Below are 24,736 nucleotides of genomic sequence, written 5' to 3' on the forward strand. Positions count from 1 at the left end.
TTGTTGAGGGAAAAAGGAAAAACCATTTATTTGACATAATTTTTTGTTTTCATAGAGCATGAATGTATGTAGTAATATGTGTTTGTTTTCGTATGATCTGGCTTATATATTCTTCACGATTCTTTTCCTTTAACTATGAACGGCCTGCATAATGTTTCCTTAATCAAATATTTCGAATGCGGACGAGCGGCGAGCAGGCGAGCAGGCGTGGTTGACACAATGTAGCTGCCTTGCATGCATTGGCTGTATCCTTCATCATTCTCATAGTCTCTCTCCTTGTGGGAAAATGCGGTACGCCTAGCCGCGGGGCAGCGCTGAGCGAAGAAGAGTTTCTTCAATTCAAATCCGGGTCTCAACAGTGGCGTCCGAGCAGGGACACTTGGTGTCCTAGCTGGCAGCTATGAGACGTGTTGAACAAAGTCAAGAAGAAACTGAAATTGCACAGCGCAGACGCAGCTTGGCGAAGGCAGACAGCTGCAGCATTGACCTCTAGCTCAAACGTGCGCATTCTTTTGTTGAAAGGTAAAGGAGGATGGGGAGGGGAGAGGAGGGGGGAAATGGGATCGAGGGACTCCTGGTTAAACTCTCTGAACCTGTCGTACTTATGTTACTAAAGCATATTAAATATGTATGCAAAGTATTTGTTTATGGTAGTTTAGTAGTAATATTATGTAATGTTCCGTTACTTATGTTCGTATGTACGCTGCATGTATTATTTATATATGTTGTGGTAGGTATGCGTAATTTGTATATAATTTATATTAATATATATATATATATATATTTATATAATAGTTTATATAATAAACGATCTTGCTTTTTATTTTGTTTTCGTTTTGCATTTTTTTATCTCTTCCTTTAGAATGTTTTAATTTTTATGTTTTTATGTTCGTTTTTTGTTTTTTTTTTTGTTTTGTTTTGTTTTGTTTTCTTGCTTTGTTTAATGTTTACCACCTACGCTCATCACTCGCTTACATAATTAGACTTAAAATTTTTTTACACAAATATATCAACAAAAACTCAATAAGTTCCATTCAAAAGTATATAATGTACGCCTATGAACGTTAAAATTAAAGATACGAAAAAATAATTTAAAAAAAGGTAAAAATTAATGCGATGGTTTTTATAGAGTTCAAGGAATCATCAATTAAACATGCTTAAACAATTTCGGCATCTCGTTCAACGTTCAAATTTTTAGTTTTTCGCGCTTTTCCAATGCTTTTCCATGCAATTCAAAAGAATTAACCAAACAAAATTCATAAATTGTATGTCTATTTGCGTTCTTTTTTGTTTCTTTTGTACTCTGTTTTGTTTCGGTTTCGTTTTTTTTTGTCGTTATGCTGTTTCTTGCCTGCTGCTCTATTATGTTGTTCAAAATCAATTGCTCATTTGTATTTTTACGTTTCCTTAGTTAATTCTAGTTTCTTAACCAATAAATGAACAAATGGTATTTGTATTTTACTCTTTGCATTTAATTACAGTGGCTGTATGTATGTATGTATTGTGGTTTGTTGGCGATTGAAGCTTGGAAAAGGAGGTCCTGGTTTAGTTCGAACTGAAATCATAATTATCCCAAAAATACAAAATTTGTTTAGGTCTGCTTGGTATTATCATACTTTCTTTGTTGTTTGTTTCGTTAAACTCTTACTAATTTACATTCTTTTGCCTCTGCCTCTGTTTGGTAACAGTCTCTTTAACATTTCTGTGGCTGCTGCTGCTGATGATGCTACTAGTTTTACTGCTTACAATAAGGTTACTATTCTTACTGTTACTGTTGCTGTTACTGTTACGTTGCCGGGGGGAGGCAGCAAAATGATTTTGCTTAGTAAATTGTTGTTGAGTGGTTGCGGTTGCTTTCGTCGGTGTGGATGTTGTGTCCTGGCGAGCGCCTTTAATACTAGCCCGTGCTCCAGTTACAGCTCCTGCCCCACGCTGGGCGCCACATCTTCCTCCTGCTTTTACTCCAGCTCCATTATTGCCCGATCCCGCTCCCGATTTGGGGCCATTGAATCAGGACGACGGCAACTGCTTGGCCACTATCACGCCCGGTCGGCACTGCTTCAACGATGTGGTGATGGTCAGCTGCTGGGCACCACCGCTGCCATTGCTTCCAGTGATTATGGTGCCCGTCGATGAGCCCGCTGGTAAATGACTGCCGTTTCCATGACCGCCCGTTGTTTGCACCTTGAAGATCGCCGTCGGCGTAACCGCTGTACTGCTGGTGCTCGTGGAGACCAAACCGCCGGAATCCTTGGCCGTCTTGGCCGTAATGATCACCTGCTTGTTGCCGCCGCTCTTGAGTTGAAGGAAGGGTCGAAGCTCCGCCAGCGCCGCATGCTGCTTGCCCGTGGTGGTGAGGGCCAGCGGCGCATCCTGCGCCAGACGATGGTGTTGCAGCTGCTGGTGGTGAACTCCAGACATTTGGTGGTGATGCTGCTGGAGATTCTGCTGCTGGCCAAACTTTTCTTGGCCCCCACTGCCGTCCGCGAATAGGTGATCGCCCTCCAGATGCCTGATGGCCTGGACAATGGTCTCTAGATTCTGGCGATGAGAATGCTGATAGTGTGGTGCGGTCTGCATCGATGGCAGATCGTGCTTCTCCGTCTTGACCTTGACAATCTTCTCGTGGATGCGTTCCACCTCCACCTTGGGCGTGGCCTTGATGGCCGCCTGCAGAATTGGCTGAAGCATCGCAGCACTCGACGTGCATCCTTCGGCATAGGCTTTGGCAATTGCGTTCACGTTCACTTCGTTCTCGGACTCTGTGGAGCTGTTCGATGACAGGATGACCTCCTCGTGCACCTGATCCTCGGTTATGATCTCGGCAGCGGCATCGGCCTCCAGCTCCTCGATGCTGGAGCACACGACCACCTGCTGCTGGCCAGTCATTTCATCGATTTCCACATACGAGACAGTGCCGCCAAGTTCCTCCAAATCCTCGCTGCGCACAAAGTTATCGGTGTGCTCGATGACCTCACGTGGAATGTAGGCGCCACTACTGCCGCCGGATGCGGCGGCCACAGCTGTTCCGGGCGGTGCGGTTGCCACGCTGTACAGCTGCCGCTTGATCATCTGGAGCTCATCCTCGAGGAGTCGCCGCAGACTGCGCTCCTTCTCCAACTGCTTCTTCGACTCATGCAGCTCCTTGGCCGCCAGAAGAGTAGCAGCATTGCTCAGTTTGGTGGCCGCCGCTCCGCCGGCTGTCAGCAGAGTCATCGGCTCTGGAGACATCGATCCCAGACCTTCGTCGGAACTGTCACTAATCGCCTGGATGTTAATCACGTTATCAGTCAGCTTCCGTTTCTTGATGGCCACCGCCGTGGAATTGCCCCCGCTGGCATTGGAATCATTGTAGTTTCCGCCGGAGTTGGTACCACCACCATCGCCAGAACCGCCGGCCTCGTGCTCGCCCACCTGTCGCTTCAGTTCACTGTTCTGCGTCAGCAGCTGCGTCTTCTGGTTCTCCAGTTCCACAATGTATTGGAAGGTCTGTTGTAGGATGGCCGCCTGGAAAGAATAAGGACGAAAGGATTAAAAACCATGCTTAAGATGTACATATGTGAAAGTTTTATGCAAGCAACGGTTCCATTTCAGCTCTTTTCTTTTTTTTGTTTCACTTTTTTTAATTAAATTAAAATATTCATCATTTTATCAGATTTTGTGTATGGATATCACACAAATATGGTCATTAAGTTGGACAAGTTATTAACCCTTAAATCAACCCTCCCATTCTTTTCGCTCCACAATAAAAGTCATTGAGAAGAAGACAAATGCATAGAGAATCTGCATTTGCGTGTGGGAAAGAGGAGAAAATGAAGGAATCACAAGAGAGGAGGAGGACGAAGGCGCAACATAATTGCCGAGAGCAGACTTAATTGCAAGCACACACAACACAAACATAAATGGACTGACTTTTTGCTTTTGCATTTTCCCTTGACTCTTCGTGTTTGCCTCTTTGCAATGTTTATAGTAAACAGTGTAGTAAAGCTGGAAACAACAAGCCTGCCTTATAAAAGGGTTAAGGAACTGGTGTCCTTCGAAATTCGCGCGCTCTTCCAATCACGCTTTGTGCAACACTGGCCAGCAAAAAAGCGTGGGAAGTAAAAGTAGTGAGGAAAAAAGAGGAGAAATGAGTATCGATGATGCGAATTCAACCAAGCCGGTTGTCTAAAAGCACAAATGGCTCAAAATACGCAACAATTGGCTAAATCTTGACTGTAATTTTTTATTGCATTTGATTTCTACGCAAGTAGATACCCAGGTGAAATGAATTAATATAAAACATTTTCCCCAAGAACCACAAATATCATTAACATTTCCATTATAATAGCACAAAATTTGTTAGACAAAAAAAGAAAAACATAAATCCCAAATTTTTTCAGTTTACTTTTTTACAAATGCAATACTCATGGCAAAGGAATGCCTTTGCATTCTTCAGACTTTGATTAAAAAACCATAAATCTCTGCTTTAATGCAGTTCTTTTTTTTTCTGTTGTTGTTGTTGCTTAAAACTTGTTTCGATTTCGGTTTGTTGTCGGAGGTCACTACTAAAAAGCAATAATAACAACTAAAAGATGGCCAAGCCAAACAACAACAATAACAACAACATTGGTCTGCCGGCATCGCACAGCTGCTCTCGCTCTCTCTCTCTCTCTTGTCGTTCTCTCACCGTATCTGTGGGGGCTCCACAGTAATTGCACACCATCTGTGCAGTTGCTGTTGTTGTTGTTATTACTCCACTTCAGAGAGACGAGCGACGGAGAGAGCATGTTGTGTACAGTTTTCTCGGGTTTATTATTGTTGTTTCCAGTAGTAGTAGTACCCAAGCGATTTTCAATCTTACACTCCCCATCCCGCCATATCTTTCGATATCTATTTCTATCGCCAGACGGCGGCATTGCAATGTCGTGCGCATATCTTATAAGAAGAAATAAACAGCAGCCAGCGGCAACGGCGAGAATAAATCACACAGCATATTTAAGTTTTCTAGCTGGGTTTTTTGTTATTGCACACAAAGGTCGTTCATTGACTTGTCTATTGGAAATCGTTGCAGGCATGGGAACTATTGGAAAGATAAGAAGCAGCAGTAGATGTTGCCGCTTTGTCTGATAAGCCCTTTTCCTTTCAAATAAAGACAAAGCGGTCGTATGGGGCGAAATATTAATGAATAGTATGTAACAATTATTTGTTTATAACAACATTTTAAATACTTCGACATTTTAGTTATCTCTGGTTAAGAAAACTGCAGCATAAGAAACTTTTCCAAAGGACTCAAAATAAACCACTCCTTAATTTTGCCAATATAAATAAAAACATTTTACTTTCTCATTTGATTTGAAAAAATGTATAACTGTAATTGAAATATATTTTTCTTTTCATAAGTTACAAACAAAACACCATTTTATTCTTTGTTTGTTTCTTGATTTGCATTTATTCGCTGAGAAGAATCTTTCAAATGCACTTGTTCTTTGATCCGATTGGAATAATCATATGCTCTATATGGTCTTTTTACCCATTCCCGCGTCATATGGTTCTCTATACCCCTCCCACTCTCTCACAATCGCTTTTACTAGCCGGCAAGTTGAGGCCTTGGCTAATAAGAAAATGTCGTTGCCTTCTCAATTATAGTTGTTTTGCTGGGGGAAAAAATAATGCCGGCATGAAAAATCCACCACCGTTTATATCAGTGTGTGTAAACAAAAGGCAAAGTCAAAAGCAAAACCACATAAACAAAGCAAAGAAAACAGCGGACCGAAAAAAAAGACGATCAAACTGGCGGGTCCAACAAGAATCCAATTCAGAGCGAACACAAGCCAACCAACAAAGCGACAATACACAACAGACGGCCGCTTTTGCGGTGACTGTACTTTTTTCCAACAAGAAGCCAGCAACAGTTCCAATACGAAAAGTTTTTCAATATTCGCCGGCGTCGTCGTCGTCACAAATGTTGCTAGAGAGAGTCGCTCTCTTGCTCTGACTCTCCCACTCTCCTCTTCTTCGACAGTTAGGGGTAATTGTATAATGTTAGAGCAAGACGGCTATGGTCTTCGTTGGGTTTCTGTATTCGTTTCATTTTCGGTCGTTCCGTGAAACGGAAACCAGACGTAGCGAAAAACATGTGGGCCCAAGCTTTTGCATCAGCGGCCTCTCCCACGTGCTCTCTCTCTCTCTCTCTCAAGCTTTCCAGCTATTCCCGGTTGGATGTTGTGCTCCCTCTCTTTTTGACAGCTGACTTCTATAAATGGCGCGTCTGTTTCTGGCCCTCTTGTTGTTCTTGCTTTCGACGGCATATTGTTGTTGTTGCTAGCACACCCTACAACTTGCACTACAATTTCGTTGATTGAATAAAAGGAAATGCATAAAAATAGCAAATACGCCGCCGGCACGAGAGAGAATTCGTCATCAGCTGAGCTGGCACTCGAAAGCGGCCTACGCTTTCGTATTGGTGCATATCTGTGTGTGGGGCGTAGCGGTAAATACAATAAAAATGAATAAAAAGATAATTTACAAAACAAGTACTGATTTCACAGTTATTTTATTTAGAATATCTAAATAATTTATACGAAAACATCTTTAAAAACCTTAGATAAACAGCTCTACAATATAAACGATTTTAAGACTTCATACCTTATACTTCGTTTTGTTGATATCCGACAGTGTTTTGTGGGCGCGATTTCGAAAGGAAAAGAACGGGGACCACCCAAAGAAAACAGCCGGAAAACAATGCTTCGCTGTCCCATTCGGTTTGATTTTTGATGCGAGATTGTAGCGCAACCACCAAAAATGCACCAGCACCCCACTTTTTCAACCTCTCCCTCATTTTTGTTATATTTCTTTTTTTTGGTGGACTACGTGCGTGCACGCATGTTTCCTAAGCGCGGTGCTTTTCTCTTGGTAAAATGCGGTTAAAACGAAAAACAACCAGGGAAAATGAATTTATTTTTACTACTTCGGTGTGTGGCCCAATTCAAAAACAAACAAAATGGCAAAACCGAACGTTGGGATTCTATCTTTTTGAGTCCAAATATTTGTAAGCAATAAAACTAGGTACTATTGATAACCGTTTATTTCTCGGAATCGGAAATTCCTACTTCTTCCACAAAACAAATGAAGTTTTATCTTTTGAAAACAGTAAACAAACCCAACAAAAAAAATTTGTCTAGTGTATTTTAATGTACATACATAATCTTACATACATACATGCGTACATATATCGATGCACAGAACAAATGGCAAAACTTTTAGACAGGTTTAAAACTCAGTTTTGTACCCCTTTCTTTTAAAAAACGAACTCTTTCCCATTTGCTCCTGATATTATTGTTTATTCCCATTATCTGCCATCTGCCGGTTGATTTTTTGTTTGCTTTCTGTTCAACTGCGTCGCACGTCAGCGAAAAGAAACAATTAACGTAGCGTTCTCGCTTATCTTTCGACTCTTCACCTGCAGATGATGGCAGGTGTGTGTGGAGCGCCACGAAAATGAGAAGTGAAACAAAGCAAGTCAGCTGACATTAATTTTTGTGCAAATTTTTGGCTGAGCTCTGTGGCCACGCCAAAGTAGAAGATAGCAGAAATCGTGTGTTCGGGTGCACCGAAAAAAATTTCAGTTCAAATACTTGACATAAATGAAATTTGAAAAACATTATGCTAAGCTATGAAATCAACAACTATTTATGCATATATTCACTTGTTGTTTCCGTTTATTTCCTGAATATATTTTAAGGATCGCTATGATGAACTATTAAACACGATTTCGTATTTATTAGTAACGGCAGCCTGCTAAAATTAGCATCCAAATATTTTTGATCATAACGGAACCTGAGACGAATTGCACGAGCCATAAAATCGCCGCTAGAGAATTGTTGTTTTTCTTTGTTGCAAAAAATGTGTGAGCGTAAAAATAGGCAAAAACAGCTGCGACTTCTACCGGCTTTACTCGAAATTACACACACACATTTGCACTAGAGATACGGTTTATAGAATGAGAGCTATAGCTCACACGCTCGCGCACACCCACAACCTCACCCACAGATATTGGAGGTCTTTCTTCGGTTCAGTCGCACTCGCTTCTACGCCCACTCTCGCGTTCTCGTTCTCTCCCGCTCCCACTCACTCAGCTGCTTTTGCTGGGCGCCAAACATGTGTTCCCACATGTACACGCTACGTCAAAATACGTGTGTGTGTTGGTGTGTGTGTGTGGAGTCCCAGAAGAGAATTTTGGGGTGACAACATCGCGTTTTTTGCGGTCAAATCAAATGCAACAAAATCGAGGCTATTTTTAAACACCCACATGTATATTCCCCCCTTCACTCCCCAAATTTTCAGTGAAAACTGGGGAAATCTGTAGCTGGGAGAATGGGGAATAAAAGGAATGCCGTCATCGAAAATGGCAAAATGCGAAAAATAAAGGGCGTATGATTCATTTAAGAAAAATATTAATAATATTTAATGGATTAAAACGCACTACAAATATTAATATTTAAATACGGTTTTGCTAGCTTCTTAAAATAGTTCATACGATACCAACTGAATACAACATACCCTTTTACATATATACATGTACACATACGTATATGTATGTATGAGGATCTGTGGGAAAATAAAAAGAAAGATTTCCGTAGAGACTGGGGCGAGGTCATTTGGGAACACTTTCACACACCCACAAGCTGAAAACAGCTGTGTACCATTTTGATATGCACAGACACCGAAATCCGTATGGGATTTGATGTTTGCTAATTTATTAAGCATTTTAAGCAAATTTTTAGCGAGTTGCGAGCGGCTGTTAAATTTGCATATGTATGAACAAAATATAAAAGCATTATTTCCTTTTCACGCTAACCCAATTAAATTGAAACACGTGCGTTGGATGAGCTCACACAGCTATGTGCTTTGTACCCCAGTCATATGTACAGTATATCTATGTATTTATATGTGCCTCAAGTTAATCCAAGGCAAAAGTCATAAAAAACAGCCATTAAAGAAAGCCAAAGTAGCGTGGCAATTGAAAAAGTAACGTCAGTAGTAACGAGCCAAAGCATGCAGTAATAGCAACTTGCTAAGACTATCGGTTACAAAATGCAAAGATTGATGAGCATATTCTTCAGTTACTTTATTTTTTAAGGATCATTAATAGGAATTATTGGTTTTACATTATAAAATTATCAATACATTTGCAATACCAATCATCAAGTTTTCTTTCACACATCAGTGTTGTTCACAACACTGATCTCTAATCTGAGCTTTAATACCATAACGCACCCACTGTAACGATGGCTATGCAACTTTAGAGACTTCGTCATCATTCAGCAATGTAAATTTAATTATATATTTTCACTGGCAGCGCCAGCTTGCTGTTGTTGCTATTTGGGTTAATTAAAACAGCTGTCTTGGGTAAACAACACAGCACGAGCCCGTTGATAAAAATAAATACAATGCCGCTGGCGTCGTCGTTCGCTTGCCGCGTTTACTTTATTTTATAGACGTGAAATTCGATCAGCTGATTTGTGTGTGAGGGTCAGCTGCCTCTCATTTTCGTGCATCTTGTTGTATTATTTACGTACATACATACATATATTACTTGAAATTTAACAACATTCTTCTCGCCCTTTCTCTTTCTCCGGCTAACTTAATTCAAAACTCTTTCAACACACTTTCAGTCATTTTCGCGTGCTTGTGTGTCTAGCCTTTTTTTTATGTTAATTAAATGCTTTCATTGACCATGAGCTTTGTTTAGCCGGTAGCAACAAACAAAAAAAGAAAAACTATGAACCTCGTGGCATGTCGTGGCTTTACCCCATTGGCATTCTTTGGGTTAAGCGTTTTATTGACCTTTGGTGGAATTCAAATTTGTCTCATTGTTAATGGTGCGTAAGTTTTGCTTCGAGTGCAAGTGATAAAAAAAAGTCGAATATTTCGTTTGAATGCGTTTATCTTTTAATCTTAAAAATCTATCGATCAATGTCTTCTTTTACTAGATTGTATTATCATGCACTCCGAATATAAAAATAATATATAATATCGATTTTTTTTTGCTAAGCTATACATTTTTCTTTGTGACCAGAGCTTGCGACGCAATTGGGAAAGCTGAGCTCTTGGGAACCGAGCTTTTCTGCCGGTCAGCTTGGCTCTAACCTTGTTTTCTCGCTGTGTTTGTTGCTTTTGCTTGACCAGCTGAGTCGCGCTTACACGTGATTGCACTTGTGTGCGTGAAATTGCGCAGCAAAAATGCCGGTTGGCTTTTGTTTTTGTTTGGCTTTTTTGTTGTGTCTCGTACTCAGATTTTTGTGTTATTTATTATTTTGCGATTTCTACAGATATTTATCGTGATTTCACAGCTGTTTGCTGACTCATTCGAGTATGGAAATTGAAAATTTTAATTTAAAATACAGTCCCTGTTTAATAACCTAAATTAGGGTCTATAGTGAATAAATGATCTTTAAGACAAAATATGAAAACTTTATACTTAGTAAATTTCTATGTACACGATCTTTTGCATTCGCATGGAAAAGATACAAACCTATTGTTGAAGTCTCCGTAAGAAATCGCTTTAAATGATGAGCAATAATTCAATACAAACGGAACTTACATAGACATACACTGACAGAAAAGCGGTCGACATTGTAATGACGACCGTCTGCGATCTTGGCTCGGTCATTGATGAAAAAACACCGTTACGATGCAACAAAGTCATTAAATCCGGCGAGACGGCATTCCATATAATCAACACAAAAAAAAAAAATCGCCAGACGGAGAAGGAAAGAGCGAGATGGAGGCAGACCAACGACCGACCGACATTTTTGCAAACTCACACACACCATCTACTATCGCCTATCTCCATCTCGCTCTGTCTGCCCACAAAGTAATTGATCCATTGCACTTATGCTTTTTTTGCTTAAGCTTTTGGCTAGGCTGTTGCTTTTGTCACTGCTTTCTCTTTGCCGATGCATTCTTCTGAGAAAGTCTCGAGTGCCGCTATCGATAACTTATCGTCCTGGCTACCGATTAGATTAATCCTAATTTGTAATCGGTTCATCTGCATAGTGCGTTTTTAATGCACATTTAATATTTACAAGCGCTCTCAATAACTTTATTTAGATATATTTGTGTTAACAACTTAATAAACATTTTGGCAATCGATATCAGGATCTATTTTCCTTCCTAGCGCCTGGTTTAATTTGGCAAAAGCGCGGTTTTTAATTAAATTAACCCACTGAAGCTTAAAAATAATTCGAATTACAAACAGCGTGACTTCACTAATTGCATTTTGTGGCTGCTGCTACATGCGAGTACTTTACACCTGATTTTCTTATGCATTTGTGCGTGGCGTAGTAGTGCACGCATTTTTACTACGAAGTGCAATTGAAAGTACAGGCTATACACAGTGCGCTATGTAAATGGGGTTATATAACTCGTTATATAGCACATATGTGCTCCATCTACATATGTACTTGCTTTTCAGCAAACTGGGTGTTGGCGTGGCCCAGAAGTTGTCGTCGCATCCAAATCTCTAGCTGCAATCCCGCTTTTTGCCTCCATCTGCAAAAGGTTGCGAGATGCCAATGGCCTAGTGCACTGCAACAGCAGCACCCAACGACCTCCGCCCACCGCCCCCAGTGCCACGCCCCTGAGTCCAAAAAATACAAGGGCCATCAGGGCTCAAAAGGAAAACGGATTTTGCCGGGCCAACAGTGCCAATGCGCAGCTGCCAAGCTGAAGTCCATTTTCATATGAAGAGGGTTACTTTTGGGTGGTTCTACCACCCACCGTTCCATTCGGAGTCGTCATCGGCTGTGAAACAGCTGCCTACCAGGCGCCAGACAGACGCCAACAACTCTGGAAATGAAATGGCAATGAAACACTCTTGGGAATCATAAACCTCCCGGAAAAATGTAACCACCCCCACACACACACATGCAAAACTTTCCACAGCTGAGCGAGTGGTGTGGGCTCCCATCAGCAGAAGGCGACCAAAATGTTGGCGCCATCGTCCTATCCCATCTTCCTGTCCTTTATCCCCACCGTTCGTTCCCATGCTATCATCAGCAACCAACCTTAGAGTTCCCCAACTTTTTTCGGGGGTAACTTTTGCGTTTGGCGCGCGTTTTTCTTCGTCGGCCACTGGAAAAGGAATCGATATTGTATTGTATATAGAAAATTTTACAGTTTTCTCTCTGCTCGCTGTCTGGGCAAGGTGTGTACTGTGTACAGTGAACACCCCCACCCACCGTAATGTAGGTTAGTTCAGCTGGGGCGCGCCTAAATCTTCACACGCTGCGAAATATTGAAAGTGCTGTTCAAATCAAATTTAAGAACAGTTTAAATTTGAGACATTCCACATTAATTTCACAGAAGGATATCGAAACCATGGACTATATTTAAGCACACGCAAAGCACATCTTTTCAATATATTTTTATTTTTTATTCCATTATTGGACACCGCCCACCGGTGTAGTACATTTAGAATTTTTTTATAATTTGTGTAAGTAAACTTTGCGCTTTTCTCTGTGTATTTCGAATAGTCACAAAAACAACAATGGGGGCAACTGTACGCAATTGCACATTTGCACTTCAGCGCCACCTAGCGAGCAAGTTCATTGACCTGCCAAATAGTGGGCGAGAAGAGTGCGAAGTGGCGAGTGCAAAAGAGAGGAGAGCGCAAGTAAATCACAGACTTGCACACACATTTCCATTCCTCAGCCTGCTTTATGCCACCCACCTTAGGGCGTGGCTGTATATATATATATATATATATATATATATATATATATATATATATATATATTTATATGTATGTGCATTGGTGTTTGGATATGTCTCTGACGTGCACCGTTATGTGCGTGTGCCTAACTGTGAATGGTTTCAGTCGTCGCAGCTTTCTGTCAGCCAACCTCGGCCTGCATTGCAATTTCATTTCGCACTTTTGTCAGTCGCATATGCACCCTGCATGTGTGTTGGAGCAATGACGTACATAAGTATGTGGGCATGTATGTATGTATATGTGCGTAAGGTCTGCTTTCATTATATTTCAGGTGCCCTAGTCTTTCTTTTTAGTCAAACGAGTAACTTATCTACTTTCTAAGTGTGTTCAATTTGTGTCATCTAGTAAAAGCACAACTATTACTAGCATACAAAATATTAGCAATAACAGACAGTTAATAAACTGTAATATTACCAATACTATTACCAACCGTCTTCTAACTCCCTTTTAAATTATAATATTTTTCAAATATTTTCTAAATATTGAGTTTAAACAATGCAAGCATTTTAAGAACCTGCTTTAGTGGCAGATATGTATGTATTTTAATAGAACTGAACATGTTATATAGCCGGCACTATAAGGGCTTAAACGTTTATATAGCGGGTGTAAACTTGGTCAAGCTGTCAGAGGTTCCTCCTTCGTTACGTGCTCTCTCCCACTCTCTCTCTCAAAAGAGCTTGTGCATATCCCCATCTCTTTTACTGGGCATAGGCTCTTCTCTTTCACACGTATTTACTACAATGTTTACTATGTGTGACAGGCGTTGTGGTACCGTTTGTAATCGTCGACGTTGACGAAGTGCATAGAACAAAAATCCATAAACTACTTGCACTAGTCCTACCCCTTTCCCTACTTTCTCCTTGTTTCTTCCTTTCTCGCTGCTTCCCTGTCTACGCCCATTATGTCATTCATCAGGCTACGTCGTTGTTGTTGTTGTTGTTTATGCCCTTTCGTTTTTGCATGTGGTAGTATTTTTTTTTTAATATTTACGCGCTTTTCTTCCTGTTTGCATTTCTCTCTTTTTGCTGTCGCTTCGTTCCGCGTTTGTTTATGCGGAGTCTTGTTGCATCGCCTTTCTTTTTTGGGCCAAATACTGATTTATGGGGCTTGGCAGTTTCAGTTGACACTTTTCAATTTGCAATAAATAAGCAGGTCATACCGAAATCCTCAAAACAGGGAAACTACTCAAACGGCACATAAAGAAGTAGTGCTGGATAATGGTCTAAAAATTCGGTGTTGCATAGGTGCTTTGACTGGTAATTTAGAATCAGAGTAGGAACGAGAATATAAATTCATTTTAACGATTCTGACTAAATTTTTAAGCATAAGTTTTCTTAAATACATTTTAGTTTTATTATTACGATTATTGTTTTTTTTAATTTGCATCACATTTAGACACTGTGATTTGATTTGTACTTGCAACAGTATTTTTGTCTAGCAACAGACACATAATTTAAAAAAGAAATAACTGTCTTGCTCTGGCCATTTCGGTGATTTACGACCGTCTGCCATTTAATCGTACCACAATTTGAGGTGGAAGTCCTTGGGAAAAAAATCTGCAAGTACTTATATAGTCTTCTACGCAAAATGCTTTTCAGGATTGGCTAATATCATCCCTCACTTAAAAGGCCGTTCGTTCCACCGGCCTTTTGCGAAACACGCGTCACAACAAATCGATGTCGTCTCAAGGTGAAAATCCCATAAATATGAGAACATGTGTATGCCAACATAAGAAAAAGAAAAGCTGAGCAAAATATATATGCGGCGGCGTAAAAAGAAAAAGCGAAACGCCTCCAACGACAAACAATCGAGACGACGACGCCAACACGGTTGCCCTGACGACTAAATGTCGAAAAGGGACCTTCAAAGCTTTAGTCCCCACATTTTACGCCCCCTCCCCATAAACCCATTTCCATCTCCATTCACGTTTTATGCCATAGCTGGAAGCTTTCAGCAAGTGGCATGTGTGTTTGCTTTCCGTATGCGCCTTTTTCTTTCGCCAGGAGACGTCGGCAATTTGTCAACATGTGTTTGTGGACGGCCCTGTAATTGAGGTCCAGTCCAAAACGATTCGGGTTGGGGCTCTGGTTAAATGTAATTGGAGTTGCGTGTCACGGCTTAAACGAATAAACCAGAAAAAACTAGAAGGTACAGGTGCGGTGGAGGAGGCCGCTGCATCTCAGCCCAAAAATGGTGTTGATGTCGAGATGATGCTGATTCGCTTTTGCTTGACGAGCAATCCAGAAAACACGTCAACCAATCGAGAACTGACCATGGGCAATAATTTTCACTACTTAACCCTGCGGACACACTTGCAATGAGATCATTTAAATGGAATGGGGCTAATCAAGACTAATAACCAATTCTATATAGTTTTAAAATGAGAAAAAACCTTCTTGGCGCAATTATAGTCATTAGTTTTAGGGTTTAGTATGAAAACATTAATAAACACGCTACTTTGCCAGCTGAGTATACAATAAATTGTATAATCCTCCGGTTTACGATTTGTTCGAACTTCTCTCTCTTTCAAAAAAAAAAGGTATATTTCGAAATCGGAGACCAATGCTTGTCAGACTGGAATGGATAGTAACTTACCTTGCTCAACTTCTCGCCTTCGTGTCTCGGGAGCAGGGATCGCAGACTCTGGAATCCGGCATTGATGCTCTGCATGCGTCTGCGCTCGTTGCTGTTGGCGATTTCCCGACGCATTCGCTTCTCGCTGTCCACAAGGGGCTTTCCCGAACCGTCTCCATCGCTCAAGGCCCCGCTGCCCCCTCCTCCTCCACCCTTGGAGGTATTCGTACCGCTCATGCTCGACTGTCGACGCTGAGAACCCTGATGAGCTGACTCGCTGGCGAACTCGATGTGATAGTTCTCACCCCCTGAATCCTCTAGTTGCAATCTGGAAAATGATAAAATGGGTTAACAGTGAGTCATGTGGTGGGGCTGGTTAACGAATAAAGAATGCATAAATATTGGTGGAGTCTCATATCCTCCTCAGAGAAATGATAAATCCAAACATATTTATATTCTGGAGTATTTTTAATTCCTCTGTTCTAGATATACCGATTAACTAATTGGGTAAATCACAGAAATATTTGGTTTTACTAGGGACTGTAGCCTACAGTCAGGCTTAGGACCATTTATAATACATTACATTTGTGCACAATTCTTTGAGGTATTATTTACGGTCCTATTTATGGCTCAACATTAAAACTAGCCGTGCATAAAACCAATTAATTTTTACATCATACAATCCACACACAACACTCACGCAAAGTCACGTTGCCGCTCACCAAAGCGCTGAAAAATTCATTCATTCATAAATTTACAATTCCATTCAATTCAATTTTAGTTTTAACCGCCAACGCTGCACAACAATCACAACTACAAAGAGCCCACAAATACACTCACACACAGTCACTAGTCTGTTGTTGTCACGTTAGCATCATGGCAGAGCAAAAGTTGGAGGTACTATGTTTCATTAACACCTTAACTTGCACTGATTATTTACATAATTTTGAAAACCAAAATAAGCTTACTTTAAACTTTTCATCAATATTTTAGGCCTTTTATTATTGCATATTTCGAAAATGCATATATAGTACAAATTATTTTTAAAGAATAAAAACAAAATGCATTTCTATGCTCAAACTGACGGGCATTTTTCAGTTAGTACATCATAACCTCAACATCAACTTCAAGGAATATACTTTTAGATTCTTGTAGATTTTGTTGAAACGATGCACCACAAACACTTTATTGTAGGGTATCGACTACTGCACCACCCATATAACAGAGCGAGAGGGAGGCAGTTAGAGAAAGAGAGCGATGGCACAGCTGTCAATAGTATGGGCATTCCACTTTTTGTTATTGTTGCCACCATCGCCGCCGCCGGTCGTCGTGATTGTTGTTTTCTGCTTTCTGTTTTGTCGGTTCGATTTGGTTCGCTTCGGTTTGCTTTGGACCTCCGTTTCGTGTTATTTCGCAGCTCTTCTTCTTGCTCTTTTCCTTAGCGCTATGCTGCAGCATAGCATAGTAGTACCAAAGACACTAGAATAACAAGATGCGTAACGGCCATACATTGGTTTGGCACTATGCAGCCACTTTTTTGGTGACGGCCAAAATTACTCTCTTTCGGCTCACTCCCGCTGAGAGCGTAAGAAATCTAAAAATATAATTTGCTTGCTTGTGTGAGTAAAAACAAGAGACGAGAACGCGTATAAGTGTGCGTGTTGTGCTAGAAGACGATTTTCGGGCCGAAATCAATTCTGATCGAAGAAACGAATTTACATGGTACATATTAGGGTAGTTTTTGCCAATTTCCTAGCAATATGATAAAATAAAAAAATTTTTAAAAATTCGCGCCCTGAATATTATAATTTTAAAGCTTTTTAAATTTGTTTGTTAAAATCGCCGCTCGAATTAGCTACCGTTTACACATTTATATTTATGTTTAATTCTAATTTGTCTCTCATCTGACAATTTTTTAAAAGCGAAATATTTTTTTTGAAACACTTTTAATGTTAATGTTACATCATATTAAGTCAAATGATTTAATAAATATACTAAATAAGTAAATATGATAACTGTTTATTGCAAAAGTAATATCAAAGACACTAGAATTATTCTAGTGTCTTTACTTTGTTCATATCTTGAGGCACGAAGTGCGGACACAAGCACTCAACAATCATTTCCTTATTAATTTTTCACACGCCGCAAGATGAATACTCTAATGACAAATATTCTAATATAAAGCCATTTTTGAAATTTATTTTTTTGATAATATGTACATAGATTTGGCTATTTCTAACCTATTTTCAAATAATAATAACGTTAAGGCAATGCAAAACAAGAATTTTTCGCATGGTGCCAATTGATCAAAAATAATATAGATTGAAAGTCTAAGAACTTCTGAGGTGAAGGGCATATTTTGTCAAATTTACAATGCATGAGCATACGTGTGCACACATACAGTTGTCTGCTATCACTTTGTGCGTTGAAAAGAGCTGTTCGCTGTAGCGCTCTTCGCTCTCTCGCTCTCTAACAAAAATTCGAGAGAGCCTGGAGCCACCTCTAGAGCCACGGCCAAAAAATCGTGTGCCAAAAAATCGTATGGCGTTACGCATCTTGTTATTCTAGGGTCTTTGGTAGTACCAAAGACGCGAGATCCCAAGAATGCCGAACCGGTTTTACCCTACGAAAAAGAGCAAACACGTTTTCCACAGGCCACAGACTTTGGCTGCTCGTGCTGCTGCAGGCTAATGAAAACAATTTTCACAATGGCATGCTCACCGAGAAAGAACAACAAAGACACAGGTACACGGAGCGGGGGCGGGGGGTGGTATGTAAAAGTTGCAACACCACATTCCACGGGGAAACAACAGAACAACAACCAACGCTCTCTTCCAAGACGATGCTAGAAAATACAGTCCCACCTCTCTAACTCGAACATTACCAGGGATTTTTCTAAAATCCATAGAATCATTTATATTTTTGGGAAATGAAGATTGAACGTCTATGGTATAGCATAAACCATCTATGGCATTGATGGTATAAAACTCATTGACTATTATGATTATATTGGATAAAATAAAATCAATGGTCTGAAAATTTATATGATATAAGAAACTACAACTTAAAACTAAGAGTATATAGTTTTAAACTAAATCTTATCCTATTCCCAACCTTGCAGGTTCTGCAAGCAAAGTTCGGTACACTTTTGAAAACCGGATGGCAAGAAGCGTTAGTTATAGAAGCCTGACTGTATTAGAGACATGGTCTCGTTGGCTGGGTTTATTTTTAGCAACAACATCTCCAAAGGTCGTTCTTCTCCGTCAGCATTTCTGCGGCAAGTGCGCCAAAGAGAGGGTTTGGGGGGCAATCAAAGGAGAGGGGAGGGGGTGGATGCCTCCAAAGTTGGTCAACTGCTGCAGCAGGCGGATGTGGATATTGTGGCAGCCAGAAAAGCAGAGATGCAGCAAGGCTCCAATGACTGCGATGCTGCTGCAAAAGGCCAAAGGAATGTGGTTCGGATCTCGGATCTGCGCACTTGGCTGCTGTTAGCCATTTCGTTCGTGTTTGTTTGGACAACAAAGGCCGAAAAACGCTGAATGAAACCGCGCGGGGAATGTTGTTGCATGCTGCATGTGGTGGCACAACATCTGTTGTTGTTTTTGATGCTACACACATATTTTGGGCATTTTATGAGGGCTATACTGATTATTGCAACAATGCACATAAACGGTGGAAAAAATGCGATAAATAAAGGAAAGTTCTAAGCAGTTTTTACGAAAACTTTCCTTTTCATGTGCGCAGTTTTTGCCTTTAAAGAAGTTAATATAAATGATTAAACTAGTTAGAAATTTTAGTTATAAACTTGAAAACTTATAATTCAGTGATTTCTTAGCAATACAACTCAGTTACATTTCTTTAAGGAAATATTGACTAGACAAATCTAGAACCTGCGATTTCCTATGTGCTCTTGAATCGGATCTAATTTGGAACTCTTTCTTGCAACATGCCCCACTTGAGGCGTTGCAACAGCTGTTTGGATCCGAATGGTTGCCTTTATTACAGATGCAACTGGGGATAATGTGGCCGTTTCAACAGCAATCACGCATTTTCGAGGTGCAAACAAATCGGTAAATATAAAAATAATAACAACATATGATAGTGGACAGCTGACGGCGCTGCAGCAGCGCTGCTTTTAGCCAGGGTTCAATGTAGTTCATTGGCCACTTTTCGCCAGCAAGTACATAGAGAGAAAAGCGCAGAGATACGAACGATAAACAGACAGAGAGACAAAAGCCGAAGTCACGAGTGCTGGCTGCCACCTAGCCACTCACCACCACCCACTCCGACCCGCCGCCTCTTCAGCTGCTGCTGTTGTTGCACTTTGCACATAAATTGTACATACGTTTATTGGGTCACTGCTTACGTCATCATTTCACTGGAATTTCGTCGTATTGCTGCAGTTGCAGCAGGTGAAGATAACGGATGTAGGAATGAAAATGGGGATGTAGAAGCCCCAGGAGCATTGGGAATAAAAGGGAAATCCCCTATTATTACCGCGGATATTTATTTTTTTATTTTTATAATAACATTTACTCGATATCTACAAGTTAGAGATACCTAAAAAAAAAAAGATCCAGAAGCGCAAACAAAAATCGAGTAAAGATATCGAAAAGGATCTGGACAAACAGCTGAAAACTATGGAATGAAATTGTCATTTCTTATTACTCCTCAGATTGTATTGTATTTTTGGGCTAATGGATGAATTGTAAAGATAAAGATAATTGAGATTTATAACTTTTAAGAAAGCCTTGAATCCTTATGGTTACCGAGATAAAAAAAACTAGTCACGTCCGTCGTATTTAAAAATAGCAAGGGGAAATCCCGCTTTCGACCTTATTGTTGGTGAAAATCGGGACAGCCTTACGAAACTGACGGTGAATGCGAGGCAAAAATGAAATGCAACGCAATAAGGTTCGCGCCGCTTGCGTAATTTGTGCAACAATGTACAGGCGCATAAACTAATGAACAAATAGAATTCGCATTTCCCCGTTTCCCCCCGGCGACTACTCTTTCTACAGTTGCGCTTGCCAGTTGGCGCCGCATTTCCCATAAAAATATAAACAAATTAACGCAAAAAAAAAAAAAAAATATACGTGTATGTATAAAGTGGCCGAATACGGAAAATCACAAAGCTTAACGCCGAAAAGAAATTCTACACCAGCTGTGTGTTTTCTAATGAAATCTAGAGAAATGCTGATACTATAGCCAAGTGTGTTTACATTTGGGCGGTAATTTAAGAGGTCTGAGAAAATTGATATAAATATGGTGAAGTGGAGATTTTTTAAAGCTTCTGTTATTTTAAAGTCCAGTATATATACAATTTGTAAATATGATCATCTTACTGCAACCATATATGATAACGGTTTTTTGTAAACTATGGTGTAATAGTAGTTTTTCGCACTCCTTTGCCTTCCTCTCTTCGCCATGCCCCAAAAACTGTTGTACACAAAAATCATGTGTTTTTCATAAACAAGCCGTAGCGCTCCATCTCCCTTGCACACACCCTAGTTCGCCCTCTCTTTTGCTCGCAGGTTGCCAATAAATGCCGCATGGGAAAAAGCAAAAAAAAAAAAAAAAAAGCGGTGTGGAAATGAAACGAAAACAAGCGAAACGTTTTGGCATACGGAACGAAACACACAGAGCCATCGCCCAAAAATTTGCGCAGCAGATTTTAAGCCATGTGTTGGTATTAGTTTTCATTTCATTTCGGTTTTTTTTTCGCAAATTTGCAGTGGGTTTACGGCCTTAGCTTTTGTGTATATGTTTTTTCAATGAAACGTGTGTGGTAGTAAAAAATGTGTGTGTGGCGGCATCTGTACTTTTGCGCGCTCTTCTCTCTCCCACTGTCGCGCTCAACAAGCTTTTGGCTTTGAGTGCAACTCAAATGGGGCTCTCTTTCTCTCCCGCTGCTTATGTACTTCGATCAACTGGGGAGCGGCTCTTATAAAACTGCAGTGAGAGCGAGACGGAAAAAGAAAGAGTTGAGGACGCTCTGTTTCACTCTCGCACTCTCTGCTCCTCTTTTCCAGTCGAGTGGGGTAAAAACGGAAATGACGCCACACAAACAGAACCGTGCCAACAACAATAGCAGCCACAACACATGCTTTCGTAGTATTCGCAAATGTGCAACGGATGGAATTGAGAGAGGGAGAGAGAGAGAAAGATAGAGGTGGAGACTTTTAGCCAAGGCACGCTCTTTTATTTTAGCACCAACAACAAACAGACAGCAGCTGCTAAAACGCAGTTGTTATACCGTCCACACTGGTGGCAAAAATAACCGTGCCACCTTCGAAGTTTTAACGGTTATCTATCTATTCTGCAATTGATTGGTTTAAAATAGAAATGTAGCCTTGAAGTTTTGTGAACAGCTTTTTAGATTTTCATAAAATATAATCGTATTTTAATTACGTCTACTGGTTTAACTTAATGTATGCATAACAATTGGTTTTATTTGTATTTGAATAGTCCCTATACGTGCGTTTACGAAATGCTTGTATTTTCCTACCAACTATTTCGAAATACTAAATAGATCCATAAAACACAGAGGAAGTACTGGTTTTAATGCAGCAGCAAAAACATGTGGCATTTTGCCGAGTTTAAAATATTTATTTACCCGGTATATACGCAAGCTGAAATAAAAGTCTTGAAAAGCCAGCTGAAACGGATTAGTATAAGTGTGCAATCGCATACATATGTATATATTTCCGATTCTCTTCGGCGTTGTGCAAAAACATATGCTCGTGCGATAAGAAAAGGCGCCGCTTATGACGTGTGAAAAGCGAAAAGCGCTACCATATGATTCTGATAAGCCGGCAAGGGAAAAAGAAACTTTCGCTCTGAAAACCTGTGACATATTTGCGAAAGGAAAACGATCGAAAGAAAAGTAAGAGGGAAAATAAGAAATTAAAATAATACATTTATTTCTTAGTCAACTTATTTTCGACATTTCTCGGTACACTCATTCCTTGAGTACACAGAGAGAAAAATGGAGCCCCATTTATCTGAAAGGAATATTAGAGATACATATCTAAATCGATGTGGATAATGGTAAGAAAATGAACTCGTATTGTGTCATTTCTTTCAAATTGTTAATTAAACTCAGCAAACTGATCTTTAAATTAGATCCATTTTGCTTTCGGTGTAAAAAGAGATAAGCAAAGAGAGCAAAGGAAAAGGGAGAAGCATGTAAATAAAGTCGAAGCAAAATCATCTGATGATACGAATTTACCGGTACAGCTGATTTCATTTCAACTATGAACGCGAAAGAAGAAATAGAAATGTTGATTAGGCAACGCACGATAAGCGAGGAGGCGAGAAAGAGAGAGGGAGTGCGGGTGCGCAGCTGTTTTCTACCTCCATTAATTTGAACATATGAGCTAGAGCAAGAGCAGCAGAATAGGAAAGAGCCTGAGAAGAGAGAGAGGAGCTGAGAGCGAAACGCGATCGACGAACACAGAAAATAGCAAAAGCAGCTGTAACAAATTAAACCAAATATTTTAGGAAAAAGCAAAATGGTGAAAATAAAAACATACAAAATTATTTCAAAAGATCGCTTAAAGTCATTTATGTATCATACATATGTATCAAAGGTACAAATATTTGAGAAACTAAAAATACACCTCCATAATAGTATAGAAAAACCAAAAATGTATTTTTAATATTGTGGCTTCTACTGAACTCTACACTTCTAAAGTTAAAGCAAATAAAAAATCATCGTTTCTAACAGCTGTACCCTTGACTCATGTTTGTGCCATCACTGTTGCCCGTCTGCCGACACTGCTGACAAATTGACAAAACAGCCGTTTTACAATATGGACGCCGAAAGGCAGAGCGTAAAAACAGCAACAACACAAACGCTGGACGAGAGCGGCGGAAAAAAAGAGAGGATGTTGAGAAGGGGGCACAGACACGAACGACGAGACAAAAAAGGAGCACATTTATTCCAGCAACAAGAAAACGGCATGGAAATGGAATGGAATGCGACACACGCTAGCTTGCATGTGTGTGAGTGAGAGATGGGTCTTAATGGTGGTGGTGTTTTTGTGCCGTATTTGTTTTGTCGGCAAAACGGCGGCAAAAAGCAAACGAGAGAATTAGAGAGAGCGCGAGTGATACGGTGACGGAGAAAAGGGAGAGCACTAGCAAAGTAGTAAAAATAATCAATAATTTGCGTGATAAAAATGCAAGCCAAGCTGTTGACTCGCCTTGTTTTTATTTGAAACAAAAGAGATTTCGATTAAGATGCAAACTTACTGCAATTCCTCATCCAATTCCTCGGCGCTGTTGTATTCGGCGTGCTCTAGAATAACTTCCTCCGTTTTGATGGCAACCGGTACGGCGGACATGTTTAATCGTGTTTGTGTATTTGCTTACTATCGTGGCCAAAATGTCTGTGCCACGTGGTTTTTGTTGTTGCGCTGCTACTGCTGCTGCTTGACGGCTACATAAACATTTGCAATTTATTTATAGCCTGTTAACTTTATTGTATTTCGAACATACACATGCGTCAGCTGGTCTCAGCTGCTTTTTGTATTTAGCGGCAAATTGTTTGCCCGTCTCACTCACACTCGCACACACTAGCACTGCACACACAAGAGAGAGAGAGAGAGATGGGGATGGAGAGCGACTCTTAGCGCGTCCAAAAGTTCTTCAATTCACTATTCTGCACTCTATGACTTTTGCGCTCTTAGTGAGCATGAGATTTGCGTATTCAAATTCGCAGATGTTTTTTGTTTTAATTTGCCACCGCACTGGCACCAACACACGCGCGCTAATAGATTTCTGTAGACGGCGAATTGGCTGCACTGTACGATTTTTCCGATCGGAAGATGCGATATCCGTCCGGTCCGCTACGTGCGTTCAATTCGGCGATAAACAGCAGAGTGACCACGGCTGCCAAGGAAAAAATCGCACATAGGGAAATACATTGATGGCACTATCGATTACATTGATGCCACTGCGATATTTCGTATTTTTGCGCTTCACAACACTGAATTTTCGTTTGCTAAGGCGCCACCTATCTGCTTAATGTTTATATCCACCAATACGCCATCTGAATGGGTAAATTTGCAAAAATTGAAGACCGCGTTGTCCCAAAAAATTTCATAACTTTATTAATTTTAAACTAAAACTGAACTCCAAATATTTAAGTATTACAATATTTAAACATCGAAATAAGCGCAATTTCTACATTTTCTTTGTGAATATTGTGAATTATGTTTTCGCCGCTATTAGCCAACCGGTATTATGAATTTTCTTTCCGCAGCGAAAATTCGCCCAGTATTATGAATTCGCTTTTCGCCGTTAATATTCGCTGTGTTTCTGTGAGTTCGCTTTTCGCCGCTTGAATTCGCTGTTCGTTAAGATTGGTTTCGAATCCTTTTAGCAAAGACTCAACCCAAA

At 40.3% G+C, this 24,736-nt stretch overlaps 1 protein-coding gene across 2 annotated transcripts, besides 1 other annotated feature; it reads right to left on the reverse strand.

Moving 5' to 3' along the window:
* Positions 1-45: 45 nt before the first annotated feature.
* crp (cropped) lies at positions 46-24,220 on the reverse strand. 2 transcript variants are annotated; one of them, NM_001299047.1, is made up of 3 exons: positions 23,588-24,220; positions 15,353-15,659; positions 46-3,507 (listed from the first exon to the last, which is right to left on the reverse strand). In NM_001299047.1, the coding sequence occupies exons 1-3, from the start codon at positions 23,677-23,679 to the stop codon at positions 2,011-2,013; spliced, it is 1,896 nt and encodes a 631-aa protein (NP_001285976.1). In that variant the 5' UTR covers positions 23,680-24,220; the 3' UTR covers positions 46-2,010. The 2 variants fall into 2 exon arrangements, with proteins under 2 accessions (NP_001285976.1, NP_476605.1); NM_057257.4 differs by having other exon boundaries at positions 911-3,507.
* Positions 16,803-17,907: a mobile genetic element.
* Positions 24,221-24,736: the final 516 nt, after the last annotated feature.

Source organism: Drosophila melanogaster, chromosome 2L, assembly GCF_000001215.4.
Source record: "Drosophila melanogaster chromosome 2L".
NCBI classification, from domain to species: domain Eukaryota; kingdom Metazoa; phylum Arthropoda; class Insecta; order Diptera; family Drosophilidae; genus Drosophila; species Drosophila melanogaster.